At 39.0% G+C, this 22,456-nt stretch overlaps 1 protein-coding gene across 1 annotated transcript in view; it reads left to right on the top strand.

The window, feature by feature from the left end:
* The window catches only part of LOC119429937 (chromodomain Y-like protein 2), a 40,722-nt gene extending 21,097 nt beyond the window's left edge, over positions 1–19,625 (top strand). The window contains exons 3-7 of the mRNA XM_037697431.1: positions 7,302–7,519; positions 18,444–18,616; positions 18,705–18,915; positions 19,057–19,200; positions 19,277–19,625. Coding sequence (XP_037553359.1) covers positions 7,302–7,519; positions 18,444–18,616; positions 18,705–18,915; positions 19,057–19,200; positions 19,277–19,435 — 905 coding nt within the window. The 3' untranslated portion in view covers positions 19,436–19,625. The remainder of the gene's footprint in view (positions 1–7,301; positions 7,520–18,443; positions 18,617–18,704; positions 18,916–19,056; positions 19,201–19,276) is intronic.
* The last annotated feature ends 2,831 nt before the right edge of the window (positions 19,626–22,456 follow it).

Here is a 22,456-nt window from a genome sequence, read left to right as displayed (position 1 = left end):
TAGAGTTTCCAAAAGCAGAATGGGAGGAAGATCTTTCAGTTATCAGGCTCCTCTCTTGTGGAACCAACTTCCAGTTTCTGTCTGTGAGGCTGACACATTGTCCAGTTTTAAGACTGGGCTTAAGACTTCCCTTTGTGATAAATTATTTAGATAGGGTTGGCTTGTTATGCTGCCATAGGCTTATACAATTGGAGGACAAATTGACCTCAGTTCCTTAAAAGATTTGCTAAAATTGAATGGTTTTAATTTGATATTATTTCTTTCTTGTGATTGTCATTGACATGTGATTCTTGATCTGCCATTGTGTATCTGTTCCTCCTTCCTGTTCCTCTCAAACCCAGCCGGTCGAAGCAGATGGCCACTTGTCCTAAGGCCTGGTTCTGTTAAAGGTTTCTCTTGAAAGAGTTTTCCTTTCCGCTGTTGCCTTCCTGCTAGCGCAAGATGAGTTCTGCAATGGCGTTAAATTCAAAATAGTTTGCTCCTCGGATAAATAGTGTTAACTTACTTTTATACATTTGAAAGTTTTTGTTCAGTGCCCTGAGATGACTACGTTGTGACTTGGCACTATATAAACAAACTAAAATGAATTGAATGTAATATGATAAACTATTTCACCAAAAAAAAAAAAAAAAAAAAAAAAAAATTATACTTTTGTCTGATTTTTGCCTGTATTTACCTTACAGAGTAATCACTTATACTACAAACTAGAATGCAATTCGTTGTAATTTACAATCTAGTAAATCACCAATACCTAATTAAAAAAAAAACCGTTATTTTCATAAATTTCTTGATCAGCTTTTATGAGTGGCAACAGTGAGAATAATTCTGGATACATTCCTCCAATCTTGTTTCATATGTGTCACTGTTTATAGGATGTGCATTTCAAGTCAAACTACAGCACTTTAGGTCAAAACTTAACATGTTAGATCCATGTTTTTTCTTTTTAATTTCTTCTTTTTCAAGTATCTGTTTACAAACTATATTCCTCAGTAAAATGTCTTAAGCATGTCTTCAAAATGTCTTAATTTTGAATATTTCTTACACAACTAAAAAAAAAAGCAAAGGAGCCTTCATCTTTAATTTACACTTACTGTGTTTCACAGTTGGGATCTGATTTTAATGTTGATCTGGAATGCCATGTTCCTTCAAATGTAAGATTGTAAAATTTCTAAAAGTTTCCAACTCTTGGATCATGTCTTAATGGAATAAATCAGTAATTTATAGGGGCTTACAATGTTTGTCCCCCGCCCCCCCTTCCCCTAATGGTGATAGTTTTAAAGTGACCGTTATTTTAGGCTCCCTTCACTCTAGAGATAACAACCCCGCTATGAAAAAAATAAAAAGCTAGATCATGGAGGGACTTTGCAGGGTCTTGGCAAGAGTTTCAGGCATGTATTAAAAATGCAGTGGGCTCCTCATTATGTGTGACAGATAAGTTCACAATGGTAGTGAGTGTGTAAAAAGCATCCAAAGCAAAGCTGTGGTGGTGTATCACCATAGTATCACCATGCTTTGGCAGCATATCCAGTGTTTGCTCACACTGGCATGGCTTGGTTGTCAAAATGTAAGGCCATGCCAGCTTCTTGCCTAGGCTATAACCATGATCGTGACAAGGTCATTGAAGCAACCTAATGCAGAAATAATATCTGAAGCTGCCACCTGAGAGTCATGCCAGGATGGACATGTAAAATAATGTATTCTAAATTTCCCATGAACCAGCCACACACAAGTTGGAACATAAGGAAATTGTCATCTAGGTTGAAGGGGCCGTCATCTCTCTTTTAAAGGTATAAATTATATATCTGACAAGGTTGAGTCAAGTCCCCTGGACAGATTTTTCTTTGTTAAAATCTTTATTATTATCATCATTATTATTATTATTATTGCTGGTGGTGACAGCCAAAACAGTCTCCTCAGACTGAAGAAGTCTTTTGGATAAAAGATGAAATATTTCAACAAATAAGAATCTGTCCAGAAAACTTGACTCAATCTTGTTAGATTTATCTACCTGGATTATTGATCAGGCATCAGGATATAAATTATAGTTTTAGTGTATTAGTAATGAAATGCAGTCTATTTTAGCACTTTTACATTTATATTATGGAGAGGTGTGGTGTGACAATGTAGCTTGTAAAATCTCTAATGGATGATCTTTTCAAGAGAACTGATAATCACATTCAAATGTCACTCTTGGGTCACAGTCCAGAGTATGAACCAAAATGATTAATCATTACCTTTGTTATGAACAAGTCATCTTGAAATTATTATTAGAAAACATTAAGTGGCTGCCTTTTTGATAATTTAAATGCAACTTGTGTTGGATTATGGCAGTGTAGTGATGGTCCATTTTTCTATCAAGAATGCCAGTTCTCTTTTTCCTGGGTGCTAAGTTTTACAATTGCCACATTTTATAATATATGGAATATTGAATTATGTTGAGAGAATGCACAGATAATTGTATTTCTTTTTTTTTCTGTATTTTTCAAAGGGTTTAAGAGAGAAGTAGGGCCCACTGCATACCAAAACAGCCTTGGTACATTTTGACATGGCATGATGAAGCAGCATTCATCCAAGAAATAATCCCCTATTTCCTGTTAGATTTGGATGAGGGGGTTTGTCTGACAAATCAATTAATTTGGGTTGTGAATGGCACTTATCATACAAAAAATGCTCTATTGTTTTGTGTCCAATCAAAAGTGAATTGTCTGTGAATAAACTATGCCCATTAGAAATACTTTACAGTTAGATAAGTGTTAACTCAAAACAGCCCTCCTTTGATCAGTAACCTGTCTCTCCAAACAGAGGGTCTATGGCTGTACAATTACAGAAGAGCCAATTCCTGCAAAACACACACACGGTGCAATATTATTATATATACCTATATAAACTTATATGCAACCACACAAGAGGTGGGTTGCATCAAGGATCGGCTCTGAGCCCCTTCTTGTTTGCTCTGGTGATGGACCGACTAACAGATGAGGTCAGGCAAGAATCCCCATGGACGATGATGTTTGCAGATGACATTGTGATCTGTGGTGAGAACAGGGAACAGGTGGAAGAGAACTTGGAGATGTGGAGGTGTGCACCTGAAAGAAGAGGAATGAAAGTCAGCCGTAGTAAGACTGAGTACGTGTGTAAATGAGGGGGAGGCTGGTGGAACAGTGAGGCTACAAGGAGCAGAGGTCAAAAAGGTGCAGGACTTCAAGTACTTGGGGTCCACTGTCCAGGAAAATGGGGAATGTGGTAAAGAAGTGAAAAAGATAATCCATGCAGGATTGAGTGGATGGAGAAGTTTCAGGAGTGATTTGTGACAAAAGGGTGTCAGCAAAGTTCAAAGGAAAAGTTTACAAGACAGTGGTGAGACCAGCTATATTGTATGGTCTGTTGACAAAAATACAAGAGAAAGAACTGGAAGTGGCAGAAATGAAGATGCTAAGGTTCTCTTTAGGAGTGACGAGGATGGATAAGATTAGGAGTGAGATAATCAGAAGTACAGCACAGGTTCAACAACTGGGAGATAAAGTTAGGGAGGCCAGACTGAGATGGTTTGGACATGTCAAGAGGAGGGACCGTGGGTATATTGGTAGAAGGATGTTAGAAATGCAGCTGCCAATAAAAAGACAAAGAGGAAGGCTAAAGAGAAGATATATGGATGCAGTTAGAGGATATGAAGGTAGTTGGAGTGAGAACAGAGGCTGCAGAGGATGACTCGCTGTGGCGATCCCTGAAGAGGGAAAAGCCGAAAGGAGTAGTTGTTTTTATAACTGAAGTAATTGATTATCTAATAAGATCTATTGTTCAAGAGAACATTTTGAGATTTGCTACTGCTAACAAGCTAGCATTGGCCTACTCGCCTGCATCTCATCCTCAAGTTACACATGACTGTGCGCTCTCTCGCACACTGCCATGTACTCTTCTTCTCGTTGTTGCCTTGCAGCAGTTGAGTAATCAGAGGAAGTCGAAACAAAAATGTTTCTCACTTAAAGAAACTGGTCCAGATGACACAATTTAACATTTTTTGTTAACGTTTACAAGTCTTTAACAGGTATGTGAACAATAATGTCCCTTTGTTGCCGATTTCATAATTCGCCACAACTCTGAATTACACTTTTGTGATCATCCCCGCCCCCGTTTTTCTAAATGTAAACTTGGACCCATTCCTGTTAAAATGTTTAAACATTTAGTCTGTCACCTGTTCAATCATGTAGCACTATAACTTGGCTGGTGAAGGTTTGAGCCAGTCTAATAGTGATTACTCTGGCAGCGATTATGAATCCTAATCTAATCCTAAAAGGCCTACTCCACTCAGCTCACACAGCAACTTCAGCTTGACTCAAAGCTTTCTGCAGCAGGTGATCAGTATCATATTGTAAATATTTGGTTGGCGTTTATTAACAAGAATGTGTCAAATCTTATTCAGCATTCTCTTGCATTATTTAACCTCTACACCACTGCTCTGGACATTCAGTATCATGTTAAAGAGTCAAATATTGGACCATATGTCCAACAACTAAAACTTGGCCAAAACTGGATCATGCGGCAGTATGATGATTCCAAATACGGGAGCAAATCTACAACACAATGTCTAAAAGGGTGTTGAAATGGTCCAGTCATAGTCCATACCTCATCCCAGCTTAAATGCTGTGATGAAACCTGCAAAGAGTTGTGCATAAACGCATGTCTGCAAAGCTTAATGAACTGTAGCAACGTTGAAACAAGTGGAACAAAACCCCTCACACATTAATGTGAGCGACTGTTAAAGTCATGCAGAGGATGACTACTTCAAGTTATTGCAACTAAAAGAGGTTCTAAAGCTTTTGAACCATGTTGTCATAAGGCGGTGGTTTTTGGAGACAAAACCCAATGATGCAGGCAGGACTCAGTGACCCAGAGACTAAAATAAGAACCACATTAATTAAACACAAAATAGACAAGCTGATGTGGCAACAAAACTCACTCAGATCCAGGAACCATGAAGAAGCACTAGGAACACGTAGGAAAACACCAGGGACTCAGAAGGGATTACCAGACGATGTCCAGACAACAAATAGCACACAGACACAGACTTATACACAGACTAATGAGTCAACCCCACTCACCTGGACAGGACACACAGGTGGATCAGATCAGGGTAATTAACAGGGAGAGAGACTGGGGAGTGCAGATGCAGGGTGATCACAGAAAGCACCAATCTTACACATGTGGTGTACTCAGGTTTTCACAAACTGCTTCTTTACTTTGGCTATGTTTTGAGTTTAATATACAATGACATGGTGGAGTCTATCAGCTGTATGAGTAAGATTGGACTCATTCTTGACCCTCTAAAGCAGTAACAACAGTGATGTTGGCCTTTTGTTTTTAGAAACATGGTTTCTATTAGGATAGTATTTCAGGACAGTTCTTATCTCTCCCTGTCTGACATCAGTGTTACATCTTTTTCTTTTCTAATAGTTAGTTTTAATTTTTATTTTTTACTATTTACAAGCTCAAATTAATATTTGCATGCAATACATCAAGGAAACACTGCAGAATTCAAATTAATCTAATGTCCATTAAAAATCTAATTTGATTGAAATTTAATTTCATCCTTCAGTGTACTGACTGTAAAAGCATCAAAGCACAGGTTGTGCTCAGAAAACTGTGGTTTCTTTGAGTAATAGCACCCACAGTGTGTCAAGATGTTCTCGAATAAGAACGACTTGCCCGTTGTATAACTTCTTTTTATTCCATTTTTTCCTCTCATGTAATAAAAGTCCACAGCCGAGGTTGCGCTTTGAGAGAAATCATTTATCGGTAATTAATGCAAATAAAATTAACTGAATTAAATAAGATATTAAATCAATTCAACATAAACACCATATGAATAAATAGTAGTTAATACAGTTTTCGAATTTGAAACCTGACATAGCGAGGTAATTCAGCTATGGTGTGTTAAATCTTCTCAAGGTCTGAATATTAATGCAATCAAGTTGAAATTCACTCAGCCTCACGTCACAGCGAAAGCTCAAATATCCAGCAGAGAAAATGCCCTCAGATGATGCACATGCACTGTGCTTTGTGTTCAGAAATTATTCAGAACACTCCGTGTTGGACATCATGTTCGGTTTAAGTCTCATCCCTCAGCCCTGAAAGGCAGAAATTACTAAATTTCACAACTATAGTAAGGGTAATATTTGATACTGACAAGCATGAGCCTGATTATTTAGTTGATGTTGCTTGTAGAGTAAGCACCAAGCACTTGGTAGAAAAAGACGGAATTATTTTGTCTTTTAAAAAAAAAAAAACTGAGAGGAATTTCAAGAAATTCAAAGTATGTCTGAAAAGAAGTTGAATATAAGATAAGAGGATTTTGTTTAACATTAGATGTTTTGCTTGGATGAACGCAAAATTGATCTAATAGTTCAAGTTTCTGACAGCACAGAAATGTTTTATCACAAAAAAAGCAGCTTTTTTTTTGTCTGATGGTCTGTGACACTGTACACTCTAAAATCTAATATCCTGATTCCATAAATCAATACACATTCATTACTTTGTAGAGGCATAAAAACAAGTCAGTCAGGTTGTATAGTTATTAAAAACATGCATGTCACTGCTCGTTTTGATAATAATTTTGCAAACTAAGTGAAAATGGTAAATGGACTGCACTTATCACTTTTCTATCTTATCAAGATACTTAAAGTGCTTTACACTACAATCTGTGCCCTCATTTACCCAGTCATACAGTACTCTACTAGATCTAATAATAATCAGTGCTTTATCACATTCATACACTGATGGAACACACATTGGAGGCAATGAGGAGTTCAGTGTTTTGCCCAGGGACACTTTGGCATGTGACTGCTGGTGGAATTGAACCCCCAACTCTTGCATTTGAGGACGACTGCTCTAACCACTCAGCCACAGCTACCCCCAAATGTGGGTTAAAGCTACAAAACTACTTCCTGTTTCACCCTCGATGTGCATTCTTTTTTCTTTTAACTATCCTACATAGACTATTTTAAGAAGAAAATTGTTGTTTGTAAAATAAAGTTCTTATTATAGTGTTTTGATCAAATGAGTTTTTTTTTTTTTTTTTTAAATTTTTTTATATTACTAATCATAGTTTCCAATGCAAAATCAGGCCAAGTTGCAATAGAAATGAACGTGTACGAAATATTTCCGAAATAAATTGGGAGATTTTCATTTTTTCTGTCAGGCTTTATGCACGTTTTACCAGTTGTCAGTCGTTTGTAATTATCTTAAAGAAAATTTTAAACAAATAATAGTTGACATGCTGTTCTGTCGCCCCTCATTTCTGTCAGGCTCCCCGCTAGCCAATGGCAAGATGCATCTTCACAGCTCGGTAAAGAGGAAGCTGGCTGAGGAGAAGTGCTATGTGTTTGACAAGCGGCTCAGGTACAACGTGCGACAGAACGAGAGCAACTGTCGATTCAGAGACATCGTGGTCCGAAAGGAAGAGGGCTTTACGCACGTCCTGCTTTCCAGCCAAACCACAGACAACAACGCTCTCACACCAGAGGTGAGAGTAACAAAAAAACCTACAAACACCATTTTTCTTCGTTTCTTCAAGTTTGCTTGGCTGTTTTTGTTTAGTGGTGAATAAGAATGTCTCAGGGGTCCCATGCTAAATGACGTTTCATCACGTTGCCATGTAGATTCATTTGGATAAAATGAATCAAATTTCACCAATTACTGCTGTAGAGAGACGAGAGCCATTCAGTAACTGCTCCAAATGAGTCTTTCAGGAGCCTGTGTGGAAAAAGCTGTAGTTTTATGTGGCAGCTGCCGAAAATGACACTGTCAGCTGCATGGAAGTAAAAAGGGGGGGGACTCCTGAAAAAGTAACAATTTCTCACAAACAAAAGCCAGTCTTGTTTAACATCAAGAATAAGGTCAGTTGAATCCAGTGCAAAGATGATGCTGAACATTTGTAGAGACTAAATTATGATTGCCTTTCGAGAGAACTGCAAACCTTAGAGATGATGTTCAACGATTTCACTTGTGTAATGCAAAAACTGCTGCTTAAGATGGCAGCACTTCCAAGAAGCTCTCTGTGACCAATAAGATTTGCGCTATACTTTGTCTTTTTACGTTTTATCCCCTTTCATAATACAATTTAACCTGCAAAATGGGAACATCCAAGCAAATTCTTAGGATCAATTATGCAACCTGTACTTTTATAGCATCAGAGTCGTTTTCATACAAAATTTCTTTTAAAAAAATTTAAGTGACACCCTACACAATCAAAAGTTTTTGATAAATATTTAATATATTGCACATTGAACAGGGTTTCATTATTTTTAGAAGCACTTCTGATTAGGTCTGGTCTCCCAGCTGTGTCCTCTCTACAGTCAATTAGGATGCAAAATCTGTGCCAAGCTGTGTTCTCTGGCTTTCACTGTGTATTTCCTACTCTCCTCTGCAATTTGTAGACCACCTGCTGACTCTCCATCAGATGTATTCCTTTTATGAAAATTTGTATCTTGCAGCAAATTAAATCCCAGAAATGACTCTTTAACTATAAATGACATTAACTCAAAAAAAGAAACCGTGTATTCTGAATTATGCTGGACGAATTTCTTTTTAATGCTACAGCGTGCGCTTTTATAAAAGCAATTGTTAAATTAGTTGTAAAACAACATGTAGAGCTGGATGCCACGACAGATCTCTCTGCTCAGCTGTTCATGAATGGGGCTGGTTTCCTTGTTGAACTGTCTTCCTATAGAAGTCTGTGACTGGATGTTTATTTCCACAAACCAATCAGCACCAAACCCATCCAGCTCAATTTCTTGTTTCTGCATTATATAACGTGCTTCCTTTGACTGCATTATTGCAAGTTTTCACTTAGTTCAATTCAACAATTGTTCTAAATGGTTATGCATAATTTGGGTATGAATATAAATCTATAGCTATTCAAATCATCGAAGATTTGAGACATGTTTTAACCGGCTCCATATAGTATGTTTATTACTAGAATCCTGGGCTGGCCACTTACAGCAGCATGATCACAGTCACCCGCCTCTGGCTCAGAACTATAAGCAAACAGGATTTTCTGCTGCTCACATGTTAGGCTGAGCCTCAGATCTTCCACAGAGGCTGTTCTGCCTTTGATACAGCGTCGTGGGCAAGACAGCCTGTACCTCACAAGAGCTCAAGTGGCCTAAACTGTGTGTACACGTGTGTGTACTTTCATGTGTGACAGTAAGCCTGAAAGATGTGGGCTTATCAAACAGCTTGGATACCTCCTTTTGTGTCTCTCAGGCTTTGAAGCTGCAGAAACAAGAGTCCACGGTACGGATGGGCTTACTGAACGACTGCAGCTAAGAACATCTTAAAAAAATTATTCCACTGCATTTTTTTTCCAAATACTATTTGCTTTAATTCTACTTCTCTGTACTGCTGTTTAATATAACTAACCTTGTTTTGTCATAGTTTGTATTTTTCTCTATAAAATGCTGATAATCTAACTCTTCCGTCCATATGCTCTTTGTGGACTTCACATCCGCCTTCAACACCATGATCCCCCAAACCCTGATGGACAAACTATCCACACTAGGACTAAGCCCCTCCATTTGCAACTGGGTACTAGACTTAACAAACAGACCACAGTTAGTGAGGATCCGCAACTTCTCCTCCACCATAACCCTCAGCACTGGCTCTCCTCACGGATGTGTGTTGAGCCCCCTCCTGTTTGCTCTGCTCACATATGATTGTGCAGCTACCCATCCAGGCTGTCACAATGTAAAATTTGCAGATGATACAGCGGTGGTGGGATGCATCACAAACAGTGATGAGTCCAGCTACAGGCAAGAGGTGGAACACCTGGAGAGCTGGTGCAAAGAGAATAACCTTCACATCAATGTGAAGAAAAAAAAGGAGATGATTGTGGATTTCAGAAGGAACAAACACACCTACACCCCCCTGAACATAAGAGGATCTGCAGTGGAAGTGGTCTCCAGCTACAAGTACTTGGGTGTACACATGAATGACAACCTCAGCTGGAGCAACAACACCACCAGCCTGATCAAGAAAGCTCATCAGAGACTCTACTTCCTCAGACAGCTGAGACGAGCTGGTCTGGGAAGCTCAGTCCTCACCTCCTTCTACAGGTGTGCAGTGGAGAGCATCCTGTGCTCCAGCATCAATGTGTGGCATGGAGGCTGCACAGCTGCAGAAAGAAAAGCTTTGCAGCGAGTGGTGAAGGCTGCACAGAAGTCTGTCGGAGTCAGCCTCCCCACCATCACAGTCATCTACACCTCTAGATGCAGGAAGAGGGCCACCTGCATCATGAAGGACCCCACTCACCCAGCACACACACTTTTTGCCCCACTCCCCTCAGGAAGAAGGTTGAGGAGCATTAAGTGTAGAACCACTAGACTGAGGAACAGCTTCTACCCTGAGGCTGTTAGACTCATGGATCTCTAACTAGAATAATCACTGTGATAAATCACATCATGTTGCTGCTGATCTGTTTCATGTTGCTGCTGATCTGTTTCAATGTTGATGTGTTCATGCATGCTCATCTGCTCACACAGACTCATGTTCATGTTTGTGCTGATGTTCAATGTTTTTATGTTATGAGTGCTTAGTGTATATTTAGTTGATGTTTTCCTTAGTTCATATCTTAGATGTTATTACTGTTTTTCCTATACATTTTATTGTTGGATGTAACTGGAACCCTGTGTACATAATTTCGCTCCACCACATGTACCACATGAGGTGCGAATGACAATAAAGAAACTCTGACTCTGACTCTGATAATCGTAATATATTTGGGGGGGAAGCTTATTTTTAGAAAGAATGATCAAAACCATGTTAGGATTCAAAGATTTTAAAACTATCCCTAAGAAAATGATATTTTCCACTGAGCCCGCTAGAAAATATTTTATTGCATGGCCACATAATCCCAAGATGTTAAAACGAGATGGTTTTTTTTTTCTGTGGCGCCAGGTTAAAATTTAGGAATGAAATAAACAAGTCATAGCAACAGGTGAATATTGCATGGCAAAGTAATAAATAATCTGTATATTGTGAGCCCACAAGATACAGAATGTGTTTTTCTCTGTGGTTCAGGACAAGAATAGCAGACTTCTTGCCTCACTCATTAGAAAAGCTCAACTAGGACTTCAGAGCTCTGGCTCGTACAGAAAATATCAAACCAAATTTTATCTCAATATCTGTAAAATTGACTGTGTTTGAGAGTTAGAGCCAGTTTTGTGCTAGTTGATGTTGATTTGCTATCGTCATTTGAATCAAATTGATTCCAAAAGTTGTAAATTTACATCCAGTGATGACTCTATAAGGGTTTCATTTAAATCAATTCAGTGCATCATTAAATATTTTGCTAAAAGACAGACAGTGTCAGAAAGTTTTGGACAAAAACTGTGTAATCAGACTATCAGCTACTATCTCCTCAAATATTAGCTTAATACTTGATAAATTGATTGTGTTGTAGTATTTAACTCATTGATAAAGTCTATTAGCTGTGGTGGCCATTTTGAATCGGATTGACTCCAAAAGTTAATAAGCTATAGATTTACTTCCAGTGATTGCTTTTTGTGGGTTTCATTAGAATTTACTGAATGGTTCATGAGATATTTTGCTAACAGACAGACAAGCACACAAGTAATTATACAGTCATTCACCTTTTCTGATAGTGTACAGTAAATCTGGGCATAGAGTCTGGGGCCATTTTAATGTTATGCTTTTGCCTTAGCATTGATTATAAATGAACATTTTCTGGACTACATCCACCACAGTTAAATAATACACTTTTATACATTTTCAGTTCCAGTGTAATCAACCTAAATTACTGTTTCATTCAGAGCCCAAAGAATTTCTAGCTACTTTGGAACTACACAGTAAACGCCTGATTTTTGTCCTTTTTAAGTCCCTCGGTTAGTGGAAGCTCAGATATTCCACCTAATCACTTTGAAAAGCTTATTGATTGCTTTGGCAACGGTTGCTAACAATTTGGCCGCATCCTGCTTGGAAGCTTGCTAAAACACGATAAAGCTGTCCCAGTCATCAACAACAGCTTCTTCTTATTCTAGAGGGTTCTTCACTGTTTTCTAGTTTTGATGTCCTCCCTGGGGCCACACACAGCTGCCCTTTTGAAGCACTATAATTTGGGCTTAAGAGGATAAATAGGTTTTATCACTCATTTCTTCCAAAATATATTTGTTTAAAACTTTAGGTTATCCCAATGTTTCCATTTCATATGGAATGTTTAAGATTCAAGGTTCAAGGTGACTTTATTGTCATTCGCATCACATGTGGTAAATGAGGTGGAACAAAATTGTGTGTTCAAGGTCCCAGTCACACCCAAAAATAGAAGAAATGTAAAGTATAAAAATGAAATGGTACACAAGGATCTAAGATATATGCTAAGCAATAATAATGTAATATAATAACAGCAGCCTGAACATGAGTCTCTTGTGAGAAGATGGGTATGAATACAGCATCTTAAGGTAAGAAATCAGCAGCATGGATAATCAGCAGCACAGATAAAGTGATAAATCTCCAATTAATGTGGCATTACAGTGATTTTTCTGATTAGGGATTTATGAGTCTAACAGCCTCAGGGTAGAAGCTGTTCCTCAGTCTAATGGTTCTAAATTTAATGCTCCACAACCTCCTGCTTGAGGGGAGCGGGCCAAAAAGTGTGTGTGCTGGGTGTGTGGGGTCCTTCATGATGCAGGTGGCCCTCTTCCTGCATATGGAGGTGTAGATGTCTGTGATGGTGGGGAGACTGACTCCAACAGACTTCTGTGCAGCCTTCACCACTCTCTGCAAAGCTTTTCTTTCTGCAGCTGTGCAGCCTCCATACCACACGTTGATGCTGGAGCACAGGATGCTCTCCACTGCACACCTGTAGAAGGAGGTGAGGACTGAGCTTCCCAGACCAGCTCGTCTCAGCCGCCTGAGGAAGTAGAGTCTCTGATGAGCTTTCTTGATCAGGCTGGTGGTGTTGCCCCAGCTGAGGTTGTCATTCACACCCAAGAATTTGTAGCTGGAGACCACTTCCACCACATATCCTCCTATGTTGTTGTTTTTGTTTTTTGTTTTATTTTATTTATTTATTTATTTATTTATTTATTTATTTTTTTTTGGGGGGGGGGGGTTGCTTCTTCTGAAATCCATGACTATCTCCTTCATCTTCTTCACATTGATGTGAAGGTTGTTCTTCCTGCACCAGCTCTCCAGGTGTTCCACCTCCTGCCTGTAGCTGGACTCATTGTTATTTGTGATGCATCCCACCACCGCTGTATCATCTACAAACTTTGCAATGTGACAGCCTGGATGGGTAGCTGCACATTCATACGGGAGCAGAGTGAACAGGAGAGGGCTCAGCACACAGCCCTGAGAGGAGCCAGTGCTGAGGGTTATGGTGGAGGAGGATACGTTATAGATCCTCACAGACTGCCGATCTGTTTGTTAAGAAGTCTAGGACCCAGTTGCAAATGGAGGGGCTTTTAGTTCTAGTGTGAGTAGTTTGTCCATCAGGGTCTGGGGGATCAGGGTGTTGAAGGCGGATGTGAAGTCCACAAAGAGCATACGGACATAGGAGTCCTTCTGCTCCAGGTGGGTAAGAGCAGTGTGGACCACGGAGGAGATGGAGTCCTCTGATCGATTCTTGTGGTATGCATACTGGTGAGGGTCCTCGCTGGTGTCGATGGTAGCTTTGATGCGGGCCATGACCAGTCTTTCAAAGTATTTAGCGACTATAGGGGTGAAGGCTACTAGTTGGTAGTCATTCAGACCAGTTGCTGCAGAGCTCTTAGGAACTGAGATGATGGTGTCAGTCTTCAAGCAGGTGGGAACAGTTGCCAGGGTGAAGGAGGAGTTAAAGATATCGGATAGCACCTCGCTGAGCTGATCAGCACAGTCACTCAGCACCCTCCCCGGGACGTGAATGTGACGAAGCACAGAACATAAAGGGACCAAAAGGTAGTGGTACAGAAATGAGAGAGATCCTTGACTTGTCTTTTTTGCTGAGCTGCTGCTCTTTTAGTTTCCTTGTTGATACTATGTTTGTTTGTTTGTTTGTTTTTGCAACATCCTCAAAATGTCTCCTGGCTGCACACGAGTGTCACTTTGACAGCAGCTCTCTTCTGTCTTTCACACAGGGTTGAACCAGCATCTGTTTGTCTTTGCTTTGGGTTTGTGAGCAGGATTTAAATTTTTCTCGCTGAACTAACATTGTTTTGTCATAAAACACATGTGCACAGCTGTTCTGCCCTCACTCCAGAAGGCATACCACTGAGTCAAACTTACTTTTTGAAGCCTTAAAGATTATAGCAACATCTAAAACCTCAACATTCTCTTATGACCCTTCAGTTGTGTATCTATTTTGAAAAAGTTTTTTTTTCTTTTGGCCCTGTACGAGGCAGGCATGTTGCTGCATTAAGTTTGTATAAATTATATGAAAAATAAACAAAAGCCCACACGGATGGCACGTTCAGTCAAAATGGGGAGCACATTATGTGCTTGGTGAGACATGGAGAATTAATTCACTTTGAGGTCAGATGCTTAATATGGGTCAGAGGTGATAATGTGATTAAAATGCAGTGTGCTGATTGATTGTGAACAGTGATGTAGCGGTGTGGATGGGGGCTTATTGTTTGTTTGTTTGTTTTTTGTTTGTAACTGTTTGAATCAAACAAAACATTCAAATTTGAACCTGATTTCTGGTTCCCACTTTTAAAATGCCTTAAATTGCACATTGAAATGTTGTTTTCATTCAACCGTTATTTATACAGGTTAGTCTCATTGAGCCTCGTGGACTCATTTACAAGAGAGACCTGTTTTAAACAAAGAACACAGATGAGGTTTGTTTTTACCAATTTCATCTCAGAGACAATGACACATGTTTGATCTTTCTTTTTGTTTTTACTAAATACGGTATTTCTTAAGGGCAACAAAATGTATGATTTTTTAGTCATTTTATTTCATTTAGAAAATGTAAGCACCCCAGCTTGGATAAGTAGTGCTGTCAGCATGCTTGAGTCATTTGCTGCTCTTTGCTACACTTTGAAGAAAACAAGATGCTCAGTGACAAGATGTAATTATTTCATTCACACTCTACTTTTGCTCAGAGAAGAAATTTAATCAGCTAAATTTCCACCTGTTTTCCACCTTTTACACGATGAAGACCCCCAGTTTCCCTCTTCAGAAGGATCAAAGTCAAAGTTTCTTTATTTGTTGTTCACACCATATGTGGTACATGTGGTGGAACCAAAATTGTGTATATACAGTGCCTTGCGAAAGTATTCGGCCCCCTTGAACTTTTCGACCTTTTGCCACATTTCAGGCTTCAAACACAAAGATATAAAATTTAAAAAATTTTGTGAAGAATCAACAACAAGTGGGACACAATCGAGAAGTAGAATTAAATTTATTGGATGTGTCAAACTTTTTTAACAAATAAAAAATTGAAAAGTGGGGCGTGCAATATTATTCGGCCCCTTTACTTTCAGTGCAGCAAACTCACTCCAGAAGTTCAGTGAGGATCTATGAATGATCCAATGTTGTCCCAAATGACTGATGATGATAAGTAGAATCCACCTGTGTGTAATCAAGTCAAAAAACAGAAATACCAACGAATGCAACAAAAGTACAAAGCAAAGCATCAAAAAGTGAAAAAGAAATACATCTACAAGGTCCAAAAGAAATATAGTAAATAGTGTAGTAAAATACAACGATGCAAGTAGGATGATTCAGTACAAACGCGTACCCCACAGGCAGTAAGACTGCACACGATACATATTACAACATACACCACACAGGTTGTGTGACAGGCCACTGCACAGGCAGTGAACAATATTGAGATGAACTGAACCACGATGGCAAGGCAGCGACACACATGATACAGCCACATCGTGCAGCAGTAACAAACATATTAGGTGTCACAGATGTGACTCAGTTCTGTGGAGCCAGTAGACAGAGAAGTTATCCAGAGCCACGGCACAGTCGGAGATGGACTGCTCCAGCCATGTTTCCATAAAGGCAAAGACACAACAGCTCCTCGTGTCCCGCTCGTAATAAATTTTTCATTTACCCTTTATTTATCCAGGTAGTCTCCATGCGCACAGATCATCCAGTCTATTCCTCAGAGACTGAATGCCCAAAAGCAGGACCAAGGGGAGAGTGGGGTTTGCTGCGTCTCTGGCGGGACCTGCACAAAACATTGACTCGCTGCTTCCCTCTCCGTGGCTTCCCTCTCCGTGTTTTCCTCTTATGGCACCCAAGTGATCCAAGGATCCAGGGAAAAATGCCCACTATGGAGTCCCCAAAAGTCAGCCCAAAATCCCCACTCACTGATGATCGCAACTCCAAAGTGCGTCACGGTCATACATGTAGTGTGCAGTGCAGTGTGGCGCAGGCGCAAAAAGCCAAAGCAAAACCAACAATGAACAAAAAATTTGTGACTCAAAACAGAGCTCTCATCAGTGCTGCCATGCTGCAGCACACATTGATGTAGGGACCTTAAATATTTCCTTTTGTTTTCTGTTCTAAATGAGTTAAACTTATTTAAACTATTTCCAAAAAACGTTCAATACACAAACAACTGGACTTTATTTGTAACAGAAGATGTTTCGCTAATCTTCCAAGGAGCTTTTTCAATTCAAAGAGCAGTGAGTGAGGGAGTCAGGTTATAAGGCTGAGTGAGATAAGAAGAGAAAGAGAATTGAGAAAATTGAAAATTGAGAAAGCTCCTCGGATGAGGAGCGAAACGTCTTCTGTTACAAATAAAGTCCAGTTGTTTTTGTATTGAACGCTTTTTGGATTTATCATGTTCTGGATGATTGAGAATCTCCATCAGCATATTTAAACTATTCTGTCTTATTTCCCTTTAAAGGTTTTAAAAGTTGTTGTCAAGCTTGTGGTCGTGCAGCCACTAATGGTCATGATTGAATAATAGCTTAACTTTTATCTTGGAAACTAGTTTCCAAAAAAACAAACCAAAAAACAATAAAAAAATTCTTCCTATTGAACTTGTAGATATTAAGTCAATGTAGCAGACATTAAGTTCACTTACATTTGTCTGACTTGGCTTTAACATTATTTTTATACTCTGCAACAAAATCCATTAGTACAGTAGTCCCTCGCTACTTGGCGGTTCGTTTATAGCGGACTTGCTCTATCACATTTTTTCAAAATAAGATTGGACGCTACACATAATGGCTGATTGATGGATGAGCTGCACGATCGGCATGGAATTTTTATTTAAAATAAATTATTTTAAATTATTTAGCACCTGCTGCATCTTTGTGCAGCCCATACTGCAGGATGAGCTTCCTGTTGCAGCTGATCAGCTGTTCTCCATGCAGAGCGAAAAAGTGGGCGTGGCCAAGAACACTTGCAGGTAGAGTTGCATGCGGACCCAAAAAGTCAGACCTGACCCAGCCCCAGCCCCAGCCCCAGCCCGTAGCCATCATTTCCGAACCCCACCTGACCCAATGAATTAACAGTAATTACAGGTCCAAGCCGCCCACCCACCCCCCAAAAAAAACATTTTTTTATTAAGCTTTGACTGCTTATATAGTTAACGGTTGGCGGATGCATGCAGCTAAGGGGGCAGAAGATCAGAGCTGAAGGGGTGTTTGTTCTTTCATGACCATCAAAATGCATTAAAATCCCTGCTTCTGCCTGCATTCTGCATTATTCAGACATGGACCCTGCTCTGCTCCTGCATACATTTCAAATGGATATTTTGTGATCTCACCTGTGTGGGTCGTCGGCTGCGTGCATCCTCTGAGTGCAGCGGCTGAATGAACGCCCATTTGGGGTGATGGATCGATGGCAGTAGTCCATCTGAAGCTTAACTGAACTTTTATTTACCTCTTTGAAGGCCGGTCAGCGCACGGTCACATGGCCACATGCAGCTGGTGACTGTATAGCAAGCCATGTTGCCATATAATTGGATCATCAGTCGCGCGCATCCGCTGACGCATTCAAAAGCCCGACACCGACCAGGTCTGCACCTTAGTATGGTCCGGCCTGGTTCGAATCCTGGTCAGGCCGGGCTCCAGGTTTGGCTTAGAAATTACAACTTTACTTGTAGGTGGCTGAATGCAGCTGAGACACAGCTGAAATCATGACATTCTGTGCTCTTTTAGAGCATTTAGTTCATAAACATTGTTTTATTTAAATCTTGCAAGAGTGTGGCAAGGGTTTAAAACACCTTTATATATATATATATATATATATATACTAAAGTAAACAACTACTTACTACTTGTACTACTATTCCTACTTCGTGGTTTTTCACTTATCGTGGGGTTTCAGGGTACGGATCCCCTGCGATAAACGAGGGACTACTGTAATTGCTGTTGATCATCAAACCAATCAGGAATGTTGTGAACTTGAAGAAATAAAGTTAGTATCCTCCTGTCCTTTTCATGTCATGCAGTAACAGACATTTTCTCTCTTTATTCCCAGATCATGAAGGAAGTTTGTCGAGCTTTGGGTAATGCAGCTGCAGATGATAGCAAGTTATTACTGCTCAGCTCTGTGGGGACTGTTTTCTGCAGTGGTCTGGAGCCGTCCTACCTTATAGGCCGTCTGTCCACTGACCGCAGAAAAGAAAGCAGCCGCATCGCGGATGTTGTACGGTAAGAAATAACATCCTTCTCATGTAGACTTCAACTATTTTATGACATGACATTATTCTAAGCACAGTTTGTCCTGTCATCCCTTTAGGGACTTTGTGTTGGCATTTATACACTTTAAGAAACCCATCGTGGTGGCAATAAATGGGCCTGCCCTGGGTTTGGGAGCTTCGATCCTCCCGCTGTGTGATGTCGTTTGGGCGAGTGAGAAGGCTTGGTTCCAAACGCCATGTGCAGCACTCCACCTCACCCCCTCTGGATGCTCCTCTTACACCTTCCCACAGATCCTGGGGGTAGCTCTGGTGGGCCAAAAAAAAATTATTTTTTTTCTAGTCTCCGAATCTCATTTGATTGTCCTTGTACTCGTCTGAATAACCCATGTTTACCCAAATCAAGGATTAGAGATTTGTGTCACACTGAAAAACACTTCCTTTTTACTGCAGGCCAATGAGATGCTCTTCTGTGGACGAAAACTAACAGCGCAAGAAGCATGCAGTCGAGGTCTGGTGTCACAGATCTTCTGGCCAACTACATTTAACCAAGAGGTGATGCTGCGTGTGAAGGAAATGGCATCCTGCAGTGCAGTGGTAGGTCATGACCTAATCAACACAGAGGGCAAAACAAATGAGTTGTAACTAAATGAGCTTTGTGTTTGTTTCAAAGGTTTTAGAAGAGTCCAAATGCTTGGTGAGGAGCATCCTCATACCAGTTCTAGAAGATGTGAATCAGAAGGAGTGTCAGATGCTGAAGCAGCTGTGGTGTTCAACCAAAGGACTGGAGGCACTCTTCAGTTATTTGCAGAATAAGACCCATGAAAAGTAACAATCCAGGCCCGGGAAGGTGAATGATCATCTGAGGCCTCCTGCAGAGGACCGTCCAATCAGTGCTGTGATTCAATCACTGAGGGCCTCTGTTTTAATGCCAGTTGGGAAGATTCTCTGAAATTCTATCTGATTACGGCTACAAAAACAAAACAGTTTATTTACCAACCTTTTATTTTTTGTTGTAACAAAAGCATTTTATTGAATCCTCACCATCCTAATGTCTATTTTCTGTAGTTAAAGAGCAAAGGGCCAAATGTGTGTTGCTTTAAAACCAGGAGGGACTGAGTGACTCGGCACTATATCAACATGAAATTTGTATAATGTCTGACTGCACAGGATAGAGTTAAAACATATATTAATATATGCATATATTTATTTTAAGGTTAGAAAATGTTATTTTTCTGTATCTGAAATGCATTGTTAGGATTTTCTTTGGGGCATTTGTGTCTTGAGTTAAAGTGGAAACCAAAGTGTTGCATTAGGAGTCTGTTTTCTGCTCTTTCCAAACTGAATACCTAACCACAAATAATGTTCAAACCAAATTAAGAAACAAATTACACATCTTCTTTTATTGTGCAGTTCTTCCTCTCTACAAGTCTTTATTACACAGGTTCTAAATTGACTTTATTGTATTCTTAATCACAAACATTTTTTCAAAACAAAAATTTAAATAAAATCATAAAGCCATGTGACGATTTTTCTGAAAGACAGGAAAAGTTTTTTTTAATCTGAAACTAAAGAGGTAAATATATACAGTTTGATTTTTTTTTTCGAATAATGAAAAATGGTTGTTTATAGACATGAAATATTCTTGAGCCAGTTTTTCTAATTGGAAATGAAACATTTTTTTAAATACAAACAATAACGCTCATGTAAAATCAGGCTTTAAATATCACAATAAAATAATTTATCTGCCTACATCACACACTTTTACACATATTTAGGTGAAACAAATACATTAGCAGCTTTACGTGCATTACTATCATGCTTCATTAGTGTTATTTTGCAGCTATAAGTGAAGGCAGTCCTTGTGTGAAATGTGTACTTGAAGAAATTAAATCACATTTATGATGTTTGACTCATTTTATTGTGAAGTTTAGAGGTTTGTAAATAAGATTTCAAAATATTAAAATCTCAAATGTCAGTAAGAAGAAATGTAGAAAATTAATATGTGTAACTAGTCAATCTTTTTCTGCATGTGATGATTGAAGATTTAAGGAAGCGGTATATTTTTCAATGTATATTATAGATTTGTTTTGTTTTACCAAACTGTACATGTATGTAGTTCTACTTTTTGTAACTAATTGCATGCAACAAAATGTAAAAATGTGTTGCTTGTCTGAATACCTGGTATTTTAGGGTCTGTTTCATACCAGGGTTGTAAGTATTGGCAAGAAATGTTGCGATTTATTTTTGTATTTAATTTATTTTAGCTAATAGTTCATTGTCACATGGCTTCCTTGTGCTTCAGAAGCGCTGCTTTATGTTTTAATAACCCCACCAAAAGATGTTTTCATGGATGTAATTAGTCCAGAAAGAAAAAGCAGATTATATTCTTATTTGAATGTTTACCATATTGTTTTATTATAATTTATCAAAAGCATGTTTCGTATTTATTATTTGTTGTGTTTAATAGGTTTAAATGATGAAATGAGATGTTTTTTTCAAACATGAAAATTTCTTATTGTGCCGTGCTACTTCATGATCAGAGGGATTTATTTCTGTTCATTGACTGTAGGGTTAATGGTTTTAGCATGTTTTTAGTCTAAATAACTAAAAAAAATATATTTTTTTTATTATAACTTGAAAATCACTTTACTTCAATTCACAAAATCTACATGATCATGCTGACAGACTAGTGAATTGATAAACTCTAAATAATTTAAAGATTTTATTTTATTTATATTTTGTCAGGTGAAAGGTCACTTTGGTTTGAATATTTTAACTGAGGTAGACATTTAATTATTTTGGTTTTTATTCCCCTTTTAGACTTTGACAACTTGACAACACAACTTCAAAACTGTATCGGTGGAAGGTGTATCAAAATTGACCAGTTACCATTTTAGCTGGCATTTATTTTAAAACACAGTTTCCCGGAAATGTTTCATTTATTGGGTTTGTGTGTGTTTTAGATTATTTTCCACCTTACATTGTCAAAAAGCACACCTTGATATGCCTTTAAAATATCTGTCAAGAACTACAGTAATCTGTGAGCTGCTAAAATAAAGAAGAATTTTACTACGTGGTACTACATTTTTCTATCCATATTTTCCCATAATTTGAACTTTGGTGTGAGAGTGTGAATGCTTGTTTGTCTCGTTTGTCTCTTATGTGGCCCTGAGATGGACTGGAGATCTGTTCAGGGTGTACTTGCACAGTTACAGCTAGATATGGGCCCCAGCAACACCCGTGACCCAAAAAGGAGACAGCAGGGTAAAGAAAATGGATGGATTAAATTTTCCGCTCTATAGAATCTGTCGGTACACACTAATCTGTCTTAGTGAATCTCCACATCCTTGAAAGTCTGATCATGTTTCTTTCTTTGCCATACTTTAAAAAAAACCCGGTACCAAAACTTATCTGGTGTTTTAGGTACTTTTAGTATTTTTGTTAAGTTCAGACTGTTCCAGCATGTCTCTTACTGGTTACTGTCTGTTTTGTTTTTTACCTACAATTTATTTGACACCAAGTTTCAGAGCCATCATTGAGCAGAGAGCCCTTGTCCCAGCCACTTCCTCGAATTCTTCAGCAGGGACAACGATGCTTTAAAAGGTCAGAGTGCTCCAGCGAGAACAAAATCAGCCCTGAAGCTTTATAGGGGATAGTGTTGCAAGACCAAATACCAAAACCTCAGCTGGTGCATTTCACTCCAGAAAAGCAGCGACTTTGTTCCACAGACTCGTGTCATCTGCAGAAGTATTCAGATGACTCTGCAGTAGTTGGGTGTATCAGAGATGGATGAGAAGCTGAGTACAGGGAACTGGTGGACCACTTTGTGGCATGGTGTAGAAACATCTCA

This window comes from Nematolebias whitei, chromosome 2, assembly GCF_014905685.2.
Source record: "Nematolebias whitei isolate Nwh7 chromosome 2, NemWhi1, whole genome shotgun sequence".
Classification (NCBI taxonomy): domain Eukaryota; kingdom Metazoa; phylum Chordata; class Actinopteri; order Cyprinodontiformes; family Rivulidae; genus Nematolebias; species Nematolebias whitei.
This window is presented reverse-complemented; position numbering and strand designations above follow the sequence as displayed.